At 46.1% G+C, this 13,250-nt stretch overlaps 1 protein-coding gene across 3 annotated transcripts in view; it reads right to left on the reverse strand.

The window, feature by feature from the left end:
- Positions 1-13,250, reverse strand: part of LOC129863725 (noelin-like) — a 65,602-nt gene that overhangs the window by 24,131 nt on the left and 28,221 nt on the right. Inside the window, exon 1 of one of the 3 annotated variants that reach the window (XM_055935919.1) lies at positions 4,675-5,259. The exons of the other annotated variants lie outside the window; for them this stretch is intronic. Within the exon in view, the coding sequence (XP_055791894.1) occupies positions 4,675-4,824 (150 nt within the window). The 5' untranslated portion in view covers positions 4,825-5,259. Of the gene's footprint in view, positions 1-4,674; positions 5,260-13,250 lie in introns of those variants that run through there. 3 annotated transcript variants of the gene reach the window in all.

The raw sequence follows: 13,250 nt of genomic DNA on the forward strand, positions 1-13,250 counted from the left end.
GTGTGTCTTACTAATTGCCTATAATTTCCACCTTTTGTCTATTTCATTTGCACAACAGCATGTGAAATTTATTGTCAATCAGTGTTGTTTCCTAAGTGGACAGTTTGATTTCACAGAAGTGTGATTGACTTGGAGTTACATTGTGTTGTTTAAGTGTTCCCTTTATTTTTTTGAGCAGTGTATTTAACAATACAAGGATGTGGTGTGAGATTGTCAAGATTAAACAATGAACACAGTCCAATCATGTTTGCATTGAGACAGGGCAAAGCTGGGTATGCAGAATCCTACAAAGCTTGAGAGGCCATCAATGAATACTGAATGTGGCGCTGATGCTGATCTCACAACCAATTGACCAGAATCTGATCGGGATCTGACCGGTGTTGATTGACATGTCTCTATCCTTGTCCCTGAGTGATTGACAAGCTGAGGCCCACACTCAAACAAATGCTGGGTTAAAAACAACCCAGTGTTGGGTAAATAGTGGACAGACAACACGTTGGGTTATATTTGACCCAGCCTGTTGACTCACTTAGTTGGGTTACTGAGCTATGATCCACCGGGTCAGCGCAATAATGAACAAAAATATAATCGAAGACTAGAGCCATGGATTAGTCGGGGCATGACTTACGTATAGTACTTCTTTTTTTTTAGAGTAAATGTCATTCCAGTTCATCTTTTCTGTTGTATAGTCAACACATGTTAAGGTTGAGCACGGACACTTTTGTAGGCTGACAGAACACTACCAAATCAACATCCCCTGTAACTCTTCTGCAGAAATAATTGTGTAATGCCAAGTACTTCTCTGCAGCTGCCACCACAACGTGTATTTTCTGTGACTCGCGTTCCATATCTTCTGTGCAGTCGATAACCGTGGCTGTCAGGTAAAAACTCGGCAGGACAGACAGTGTCTTCTCCGTTTCACCACGCTCTCCACGGGGTCTGCGTCGCACCAAATGGCGGGCGTCACATACCACCTGGAATCTTCCATTTCAGTTGATCCTCCTCAACACTTAACACCGTCACTCCTTTTAATGGCACCCTGCTCCAAAGAGCAAAGCAAGTCGTAGTTATTGTCCCAATGTGCGTGGTTGTGAGCGCCTGTGTCCTCTGGATGGAAGAAACGCAAAAAAAATCATCACGAGTCCACTTCAACTTACTTTCACTGACTCTTCTTCTTCTACTTTGGGATTGGGTTGGCGGTTGGCGTCCAACTTCTAGTTGCATACATCGCCACCTACTACTAACATCCGGTAATACAAAATTAGGCGAAAGGAAAATGACCCTGACAATTATTAGCCCTCACTAAAAAAAATACTACCCTATTCCATTATTTAACCCTATCTAATCATTCTCCAGGCCAAAGGTCTGGGAGGGAAAAAACTACCACTCAACACCCCCTGCAAATCTTTTTTCAGTAAAACCTCACAATCCCAGGGACTTCTCTGCAGCTGCCACCACAACCTGCAATTTTCTGTGACTCACGTTGCATTTCTGCGGTTCAGTTGACAACCACGTCTATGAATGCTAAGAAACCCACCTTACTGAAGCGCATATTATTCCCATCCCTCTCTAATGGTCTCTTCCTACTCGCAGAAATCCTCTCAGGATCCCTCACGCTGTACCCACTCTCTTCACTGCTTCAGCATACAACACTTTCTGTACTACTCTGACCCTGGCAACCTCAACCTGCCTTTGTCTCACTGGAGGCCCGATCTCCAGCCCCATGGGCACCGCCACAGCTAACACACAACTTTCTCCACCGATACTACACATTCCTTCGTCTCATGCCCTCCTGCACACTTGTTACATGTAGGAATCTCCCTCATACACACTGCTGCAACATAAGCATACGCTTGGGTCATAATACACTGCAGTGTTTTCAGAACAAAAGCTCTCACAGGATAAACATCCTAACTTGATCTTGTCAGGGTTAGACATATCAAAATTTTGCAGGACAGACAACGTCATCGCCACCGATTCACCACACTCTCCACCAAGTATTTTACTGACTGACTCAACCCTTATAATTCCTTGGCAATACAACAGAATTGATTAACTGGAATGGCATTCACTCTCACGGTTGGCCAGAAATAACTACCGGAAAGCCACGCCTCCAGTCTTCTTATCTGACCTTGGTGGATCATAGCTCAACAACCCAATTTAAAGAAAATAATTGGTTATTTGTGACCCAAGTGGCTGGGTCAAAATAAACCAATGTGTGTTCTGTCCAATATTTACATCAATTGGGTTGTTTTAACACAGAATTTTTTAGAGTGCAGATAGCATAGAAATGAGTAATCACAAAACCTTTCAGCCAAAGACTCATGCTCCATATGTAAATGTATCTACAGTTCTGGTGGCACGAACATAGGAAATAGCCAATACATATCTGCATTGGTCATCTGAAACCGTCGCACTTCCATTCAGTCTCTCTACCTGGGCCATTACATATCTGCAGGACTAATCTGAAAGAATAGCACTTTCATTACTACTGTCACATAAAAGCCAACAGCGGCCTGATCCTGAATCCACACACTCATTCCACAATCCATCGTTTGACTGTACATCATGACCAGGGTGCAAGGGAAGCCTTATTCCAATAGTGAATATTAATCTGAGTCAAATGTCCGGTGGCCGGAGTACTGCTGAGAGTGAATTGGATAGTGCATGGATGCAGAGCCCTAAAGGAAACCAAAAAGGTCACCAACAATTAACTTAGTGTGGTAAATCAATTTGAATGTTTAAAGGCAACCTGGCAACCTTTCCATATTCACTTCACAGAGGCATTGGCTGAATATAATGAAAAGATGCTCAACTACACACAAGACAAGAACGGTTCTAAATAATATCAGATAGGGGTTATTTGGCTTGTAACCATAGCGGGAACCCTTTTTTGAAGGTTCAATAAAGAACCATGCTAATAAGGTTCTAAATGGAACCTGTACGGTGATATAAAGAACATTTCTCAACATGAAAGGTCATTTGTAGATCCTTTCGAAAAACAATACCGTTTTTTAAAATTCCGGTCAGCCATATTATATTGTTAAAATTCCATAGGTGTTATTACTGTGTTAATCGACAAGTTGAATCAAGTGAGCTACCGCTGGAACAGATGGGGGTCCCTGAAGAAAAAATTGAGAACTGACTGATTTCATCAATCGTTCTCAATTATCAAGGCCATACACGAGTCTTTCACAAAACACTGCCACCGGCTAAAGTCAAATACTGGCCTAACGCAACACATCAGACAAACTGGAATGACACTCTGACTCCCGGTTACACAACAATATTCTAATGAGCCGCGTCCCCTACATTTTAATTGTCACTAAATGAGTAAAGAACCCTTTTGTGAACTGTAAGGAACCGTTGAAGAGCTCAAAGGGTTATTTTAGTCATTATATACCTTTTTATTTTTTTACATATAATTAAGCATTATGATTATGCCTCTAGACTACAATAAAAAGCTATTTCAGGTGTTTGAAAAATGTCTAATTCTCCAACGTCACCCACCCCCCCCCCAGCCGTTCTCATGTACTTTGTGCCCCCTAGATGGTTGGATAAGAGGAAATGGATGGTTAAGAGGAAGTTTTTGATATCAATAATCCCACAAGAGAACAGCTCAAAGTCAGAGCGCAAACACTCATGGATGCTATTACCAGAGCCATGTCTTATCTAAACACATGGCTCTGGTTATTACAATGTAATAACACAACATGTCAATCAGATCATCGTGTAATAAGCGAAAATTACTATGTAATATTGTAATGTCGGCCCTTCATTACAGTGCAGCCTTTATATCGGACCAGATAGTATTGTTTTATGGTTTAATTATTGAAATGGTTTATGCTCTAATCAAACAGCTTTTTGCCAAAAATGTAAACCATTAAGGAGTGCGTTTTATTAATTATTTCTTACTCAACCTCATTGCGTAAAATCACATCGAATTTTTTTTTCTATAGGTTTCAACATTTATTTCACAAAGTATTAGCCTATTTATGTTGAATAATAATTACATTTTCTTCGATTAACCAAAAGGTCAGATTGTGCTTGACAAAAATACAAAGAGGAGAAGCCTTCTGCCCCGAGTAATAACAGGACCCAATTATTTATCTGGTGCGCTTTTCATTCGATGATCAGAGAATCAGAGACCCCACAGAGGGTGCCTGAAATCCGGGGACAAATATGAACCCAGCTGCTTTCAGTGTAAAGGTCTGGCCGCGAAATTTCATTTTCACTCAATTTTCACCTTGCAGCGTTTTATCAATGACAGCATCCAAGTCCATTACCGCTCTCAGTTTCCACCGCGCGCCCTTGTTCTCCTCCACCTCTCAGCGCGCTCCCCCGCCTCACCTCGAAAATACAGTAATCTACAACTAGTCTCTCTCTCTCGAGTGATATCAAACTGAAAAAGGCGATATCAACCATGCCTCTGCAATTCCATTTGCTCTAAGATCTGAGAGCCAACCAAACGCTGGAAACAGACAGCACAGCATAAAAATACACTAGTAACCATGTCAAGCAACAACAAAAAAAGAGCTTAAAGCGAAGGGCTTTTATACGTTTAATAATTAATGAACCAATGAGAGCGAATAAAACAAAATAAGTAATAGTTGGGGAAATGATATGCAGCCGAAATTAAGCCGCGCGAAACGAAAAGTTGGGGTTGACACTTACTCCGGTGCTCCTGTCCGGGTAGCCTGCCCTCTCCGCGGTGATCTTGGTGGTGTTGAGCCCCACCAGCGACGGCAGCGTCTGCGACATCCAGTTAGTGATCATCGCCATGGTGCTCAGCACCACACCGATCTTCAGCAACGGTACCGACATCTCTTCACGCTGTGTTTAACCCAAATTAGCTGTATTCTATTTCAGCACAATCCGGTGAGAAACGAGCAAGGCAATCCATGTTGCCTGGTGAAGCCACAGCCTGCTGGTGTAACACCCGTAGCCCCGTTTCGGTCGGTCGGTCGTTTCTTGGACATCACTGGTGAATGGCGGAATGGTTCGGAGCTGGAAAAAGCTCGGAGGAGCAGGTATGGATCACGTTAATGAGAATAAACCCTCGATAACCAATCGGACAGACCCGAAAGTCGTGAGAAAGTGAGATTGAGGAGTGGGTTAGAGATGGAGAAATCCGGATGGACAGGCCTATCTCTTTCAATTCCAGTCAAAGGGCTTTCTCTCTCTGTGCTGTCCCGCGCTCTGGTGGCTTTCCCGTTCTCCCTTCCTCTTTCGTTCACGCCCTCAGTCCGCCTCCTGAATATAAGTGCGAGTGACTACACACAGGCTGTTCCAAAAGGAAAAGGGGGTGCCTGCAGATATGTACACACAAAACAATGGATCTGTACACCGCCAGATAGGGGTTATTTGGCTTGTAACCGTAGTGGAAACCTTTTGGTGCAATATAAAACCCTTTTTTTTTCAAGATTCTAATTGGAACATGTACGGTGCTATGAAGACCCATTCAAATGTTTTCTAAATAGCACCAAAAAAGGGTTCCACTATGGTTCCAACTCTTTTCGGGGCTGTATAGCACCCTTTATTACGGTTATTTATTTAACTTTGTGGATAATGGTTCCATAAAGAATCTTTCTCAGACTGAACGATTCTTTCTAGATCATTTTGAAGAAGCGCCGTTTTTATTTTGTATTCTTGTCAGCCATATCATATTGCTAACATTCCTTAGGTGTTGTTATTATTGTGTTAATTGACAAGGTGGATATGAAGTGAACTACCTCTGGAACAATTGCGACCAACGGACAACCGTTCTCAATTAATACAAAAAACACCGTTGCCGTCCCTAGTTATATATAATGCCACAACATAACCGATTGCAAAACTGGAAGGACACTCTCACTCACGGTTGCACAAAAATAACTATGCGCATACCATGACCCGACATATTCTGATGAGCCGTTTCACTATGTTTGAATTTTCCCTAAAAGAGCAAAGACCCCTTTTGTGAACCGTAAAGAACCGTTGAAGAGCTCTTTAAATAATTGTGGTTCCACATAGAACCATCACCTTTCCCAAAGTACCATTGAGGAAACCACATTATTTCGGTGTCTGTTTGGCTGGTGTAATCTCGTATTGCGCGCCGTTATTGTCCTCAATCGCGCCCCCAGAGGAAATAGGGGAAAGAGCAGTTCCCGGTAAAATTGCTCCACTTGTTCGCTCGCAAGATGCTGAACGCTTCTATTACCAAGTAAAAAAAAAAAAAAAAGTTATCTCGAAAAAATACGAGGTCAAATCAGGAAGTAAGTGATCTTCAAGTCGGAAAGTTGAAGCTCTAGAAAGAGGCCCAAATTCCCGAGTTTGAATTCCGAGTTGGATGACCGTTCAAATCGATTTTTCTCAGTCAGGGATAATTTGTTTCTGAGTTCCCAGTTGTTTTGAACACGGCAATTATCCCGGGCCGCAGCAGGTGACGTTTCTCACTTCCACACCCCCCATGGACCCCAAGATGTTAAGGTACCGATAATTACTCAAGTTGACCTTAATATAATGAACAACCTCATGCAATTAAAGTCCATTATGATTTGATTTAAATACTCCACCAGTTCAGAATTTGATCAGAAGTTGTGGTGGGCATATTAAAGTGGTGAGATAGGCAAATAAGGGTTGTAGAGATGCCTAATAGGGCACACAATAAAGATAACATGCATTTATTATCCAATAATGAAAAAAAAGTGCATTAAAACACATCGACGATTTTAACACAAAACCAAGTTTAATTCAAAAATCCCCAAAGCACACAACTCTCATTATCAACACTGCCTTTACAGTATAATCTAAAACGAATGATGTTGAAGACTCTGGCACCATCTTGTAGCTGCTTTTGGTGTTGCTGGTCCTCCAAACTGTCCTTTAAAGGGACAGTAGTCATAAGGCAATACTGTTCTTCATTAAATAGCCGTGAAATATCACATACATGTCACAACCCAATTTAAATGTGCAAATGAATCACGCAACGGTTGGCGACTCATTTCGTGTTGGAATGTGTGCCTAATTTGCGTCACCAAAAATTATTTCTGTAGGTGTTACAGGCGAAAAGACAAGCACAGCAGGGTTAGGCAAACCTGTCCCTGGGGTGCCGCAGGTACTGCCGGATTTTGTTCCAACGAGGCACCACACCTGACCAACTGAGCAAATTGATCAGTTCAGTGATTGCCTAAATTCAACACACCTGGTCTTCCAGGTCGTTTAAACAAAAAACATGAAGTGCCTACAGCACTACAGGACCAGGGTTGCCTACCCCTGACATACAGGTTCAGGTGAATTGATTATCCCTCACTCACACTCTCTCTTTCTCATTATTTGAATAAGCTCTGTAGTGATGGTTTTGGAAACTCTGCTATAGGCCATATATATATAGTATCAACCTTGTCAGAGTAGTAGAAGTACTGATTTAGGATCAGTTTTGCCTTCAAGCTCACAATGAATGAGATTACAAGGGGGACTTGATCCTAAATCAGCACTCCTACTCTGAAAAGCGAGATTTGGTTTGGGACCCCCCCACTTTACGGGTAAAGCATTTTAGTGGTCCCCCTTTTGATGGGGAGGAGAACAAATTATGTTTTAAAGTTAATTTCCTGCAATTCTACACATTTTGCCATGGGGCATAGAGAAAATGTTGCAGTTTTAAGGGACATTTTCTGCAACATTTTGCCACAGGACGGAAAGAAAATCTATCCGTTTTAAAACACATTTCATGCTATTCTACTCATTGTGCCATGGGGCTGAACAGAACATTTTCTTGTTTTAAAGCTAATTTCCTGCAATTCTACAAATTCTGCCACACGGTGGAGATATATTTTTGCAGTTTTATAGCTAATTTCCTGCAATTCTACACATTTTACCATGACTTATCCCATGTTCATATGATACCTGAGTGAGAATGACTAACAAAATCAATGAGGGCCCCCTATAGGTCAGGGCCCCTAGGCACATGCCCCGTGTGCCTGGTCAGTAATTTGGACATGATTACTACAAGGTGTAGATAGATGGCTATCAATGTTTGCTGACATGGGCTAATTGAGTGGCTGTCAGTGACTGACATTACATGAGAAAAACTGCTGATACACTACCAAATTTCGATTATCGTCCGGGGCCCTAAGCAACCGCTTATGTTGCTTATGCCCAGGGCCGGCCCTACATACGGCCCCTGAACTACAGCCATATCCACAGCAGCAGGATGACACACCAGTACTGTAGGCCCCATACCTGTCTCCTTCTTTTATCCTATCACCTCTCTCCCATCACCTTGTGACTATTTTGAATCCTCACTTTAATAATTCCCTTAATATTACTCAATACATATTTTAATAACAGCGCTTTGGTTCATGTGACACTTTTTTTCCCATCCCTAGTAAACACAGCTGATTAGACCAATTGCATTCTAAACCAAAGATCACGATTCGATTATTATTGGATTCAGGTATGCTAGCTGGGTCTGGAGCAAAAGTGTGACACCAATCAGCACCCCGAGGACTGGACCAACCCTGAAGTAAAGAATCAAAGCACTGTGCAGAGCATCACCCTACCTGGGTAGTGCTCAACCTAAAGGTTTAGCTGTAACTGCAAGATATTACATCAAGAGCCAAAATATCCAGTGTTATATGGGCTATTTATGTCCTCTCAGTAATGCAGTATGCTGATATAAATAATACTCAGTCTCCCATTCTCTCTCACCTTCAGTCTCTCCTTCCTTTTCCCTTTCCCTCTCCCCCCCTCCTACTATGTATCTGTCTCTCCATCCCTCCCTCTCTCTTTGACCTTTCTCAGTGTACAGTACACAGCAGTTGTGACTCTACAGGACAGTGTGAGGTATCAGAGGGGGTCAGCTCACCTCTGTGTGTGCCCTCTCCTACCCTGCCCATCCCAGCCCAACCCATCCAAGTCCTGTCCTCTCCTGCCCAGCTCAGCTCTGCTCACCCCATCCCAGGGCCATCTCATCTCTGCCAGTCAGTTTGCATAGCAGTACTAAGCATTAATAATCTGCTTTAACTGGGTCGGTTTCCCCAACACAAATTCAACCTAGTCCTTGAGCATGGTTTTTAGTCCACGACTATGCTTATTCTGTGTATGGGAAACCGTCCCTATGACTATGCCCTGGACAGATCAGCAAATACGGGATAAACCACTGGAACAGATCAATCAGTGGAGGACTTGCTCGGGCTTGTCACGCCAGGCTGGCTTGACAGACCGATTCACAGAGTGGCAGAGAGGAAAGTAAGGAGTAAAAGGAACATCACAGTAAGTATCATGCAGAAAGCCTGAGGTTCACACATCCCCAATTATGTCGCTCATTTAGTCGGACTAGAATATGTCATTTCAAACGGCTATATTCTCCCATGTTATATGATCACTATGACCACATGGCATGTATAACTACTGCTGCTACTACTACATGCACAACTGTGCATGTACAGTATGACATATGATCGTCAATGATCTCTCCCATTGAGTCAGATGGAGCTGTGCCAATTAAAATGGACAACTTCTTTCACTCACACTGAATCAAATCCAAGATGTCAATCACATAATGCAATGCAGCTGCAGAGAGACTCCATCTTTCTCTCCATATTTCTCACTCCCAAGAACTGAATTGATTATAGTGTAAACCCCCCCCACTCTCGCTCTCTCTCCCTCTCTCTCTCACTGTCGCTCTCTATCTCTTGTATCCCTACATTTCTAGATGGGTGAGAGATGTAGCTGAAGCTGAACAGCACACGGGACATAAGTGTTTGGAATTGTGTCTCTATAAGTGAATGTCTTGTCTGCATGAGTGTGTTTGTGGATATGTGTACATTTGCTGAGGATTTATGTATGTGTTTAGTGAATGCATTTGAATGTGCTTCAGCATGTAAATTAGCTAGAAGGATGTGTCAACATCATGTAATTGTCTCTGGCCCCCTCCCAGTTAGGGGGAGTGATGAGCTCTACAACAGAGTCTCACTGTCACGACTTCCACCGAAGGTGGCTCCTCTCCCTGTTCGGGCGGCGCTCGGCGGTCGTCGTCGCCGGTCTACTAGCTGCCACCGATCCCTTTTTTTTCTCGTTTGGTTTTGTCTGTCTTGCTGCTCACCTGGTTCTAGTTTAGATTATTAGTGGGCTATTTAATCTCGCCCTACCCTCTTGGGTTTGTGCGGGATTGTTCGTGTAGCTGTCATTTGTTTGGGTTGCGTTTTGGTTTGTTCTGTTGAACAGGTGTTTTTTTTCCTGGACTGCGTTCCTGTCGTTTTGTGGCTACTGTTGTGGTCCTGTTCCTGTTCTTTGAACTTGTAAATAAAACACCCTTTCTTGCAATTTGCTCTCTCCTGCGCCTGACTCCACACCCACCTCTCCTAGGGAGAACCTGACAGAATCCCGCACCGAAATCATGGAGTCAGCAGGAGCGGACGCGCCTTCCCCGTCCATGGAGGAATGTGTCCTCCAGCATACAGCCGTGCTACACCGTCTGGGGACGGCCATGGATCAAGTGTTGGCGAGAATGGAGAGATGGGAAAGGAGTGGCCTCCCTACCCCATCTTCAGCCACTCTCCAGCCTGCACCACCACCTTCTCCGGCGGCGTCCGGCCCCAGCGGGATTCGGCTCGCGCTCCCGAGGGACTACGATGGGACGGCTGCCGGGTGCAAGGGGTTCCTCCTCCAGCTGAAGCTTTACCTGGGGACCGTTCACCCGACTCCCTCGGGAGAGGGATCCCCACCGGAGGGCAGAGCGGCGGGTGAACGGCTGTTTCATCTGAGGCAGGAGACGAGGAGCGCACAGGATTTCGTGCTGGAGTTCCGGACCCTGGCCGCCGGCGCGGGGTGGAATGACAGGGCCCTGATGGACCACTATAGGTGTAGCCTGCGAGAGGACGTCCGCAGGGAGCTAGCTTGTCGAGACACCACCCTCACTCTGGACCAACTGATCGACATGTCCATCAGGCTGGACAACTTGCTGGCTGCTCGCGGGCGTCCAGATAGGGTTCTGTTCGTTCCACCTCCCAGCCCTCCCGCTCCGACACCCATGCAGTTAGGAGGGGCTGCAGCTAGGGTGACCGGAGGAGGAGCCTGTGGTGATGGAGTGTGACCGCATTGCGGCCGTGCGTAATTGGCCGACCCCGACCACGATAAATGAGGTGCAGCGGGTTTTAGGCTTTGCCAATTACTACCGGAGGTTCATCCGGGGTTTTGGGCAGGTGGCTGCTCCCATTACCTCACTGCTGAAGGGGGGGGGGGGTGCGTTTGCGGTGGTCGGTGGAAGCGGACAGGGCTTTTGGTCGTCTGAAGGCGTTGTTTAGCGATGCTCCCGTATTGGCGCATCCGGACCCCTCTTTGGCATTCATAGTGGAGGTGGACGCGTCCGAGGCTGGTGTTGGAATTGTGCTATCACAGCGCTCGGGTACGCCCCAGATGCTTCGCCCCTGCGCTTTCTTTTCGAGGAAGCTCAGACCGGCGGAGCGAAACTATGATGTGGGGGACCGGGAGTTGCTGGCTGTGGTAAAAGCTCTGAAGATGTGGAGACATTGGCTTGAGGGGGCGCAACACTCTTTTCTCATCTGGACTGACCACCGTAATTTGGAGTACATCCGGGCGGCGAGGAGACTGAATCCTCGTCAGGCAAGGTAGGTGATGTTTTTCACCAGATTTCGTTTCACCATCTCTTATAGACCAGGTTCCCGTAACGCTAAGGCCGACGCACTGTCCCGTCTCTACGATACCGAGGAGCGGTCCATCGATCCCACCCCCATACTTCCGGCCTCTTGTCTGGTGGCACCGGTGGTATGGGAGATGGACGCGGACATCGAGCGGGCGTCACGGTTAGAACCCACTCCACCACAGTGTCCAGCTGCTCGGAGGTACGTCCCACTTGGTGTTCGCAATAGATTGATCAGGTGGGCTCACATGCTACCCTCCTCTAGTCATCCGGGGATCGATAGGACGGTGCAGGGTCTTATGGGGAAGTACTGGTGGCCTTGGCCCACCTTGACCAAGGACATGAGGGTTTATGTTTCCTCCTGTTCGGTGTACGCCCAGTAAGGCTCCTAGACACCTGCCTAGAGGGAAGTTACAGCCCCTTCCCGTTCCACAGTGGCCTTGGTCACACCTGTCGGTGGACTTCCTCACCGATCTTCCTCTGTCACGGGAACACCACAATCCTAGTTGTTGTGGATCGGTTTTCTAAGTCCTGCCATCTCCTCCCTTTGCCCGGTCTCCCTACGACCCTACAGACTGCGGAGGCCCTGTTTACACACGTCTTCCGGCACTACGAGGTGCCTGAGGACATAGTTTCTGATCGGGGTCCCCAGTTCAAGTCCAGGGTCTGGAGAGCATTCATGGAACGTCTGAGGGTCTCGGTCAGCCTCACCTCGGGTTTTCACCCCGAGAGTAATGGGCAGGTGGAGAGAGTGAACCAGGATGTGTGTAAGGGCTGTTGTCCTCCTCTTCCTCGGACGAGGAGAGGAGAGAAGGATCAGTGGACCAATACGCAGCAGTAGGAAAATAAGCCATCTCTTTTATTGAATACGACGGCAAAACAAAACAAAACACTTACAAAACTAACAAAAAAAGAAAACGACGTAGACGAAACCTGAACATGAACTTACACAACTATACGTAGAACTCACGGACAGGAACAGACTACATCAAACGAACGAACAGCCAAACAGTCCCGTATGGTACAGACATGGACGACACAGGAGACAATCACCCACAAACAAACAGTGAGAACACCCTACCTAAATATGACTCTCAATTAGAGGAAAACGCAAAACACCTGCCTCTAATTAAGAGCCATACCAGGCAACCCAAAACCAACATAGAAACAGAAAACATAGACTGCCCACCCAAAACTCACGCCCTGACCATCACACACATACAAAAACAACAGAAAACAGGTCAGGAACGTGACAGAACCCCCCCCTCAAGGTGCGAACGCTGGGCGCACCAGCACAAAGTCCAGGGGAGGGCCTGGGTGGGCATCTGACCACGGTGGTGGCTCAGGCTCCGGACGCTGTCCCCACACCACCATAGTCACTCCCCGCTTCTGTATTCCCCTCCCAATGACCACCCTCCAACTAAAACCCCCTAAATGAAAGGCCAGCACCGGGATAAGGGGCAGCACCGGGATAAGGGGCAGCACCGGGACAAGGGGCAGCACCGGGATAAGGGCCAGCACCGGGATAAGGGGCAGCACCGGGATAAGGGGCAGCACCGGGATAAGGGGCAGCACCGGGACAAGGGGCGGCAGGTCCCGGCTGAGGGAC

Source organism: Salvelinus fontinalis, chromosome 10, assembly GCF_029448725.1.
Source record: "Salvelinus fontinalis isolate EN_2023a chromosome 10, ASM2944872v1, whole genome shotgun sequence".
Lineage (NCBI taxonomy): Eukaryota > Metazoa > Chordata > Actinopteri > Salmoniformes > Salmonidae > Salvelinus > Salvelinus fontinalis.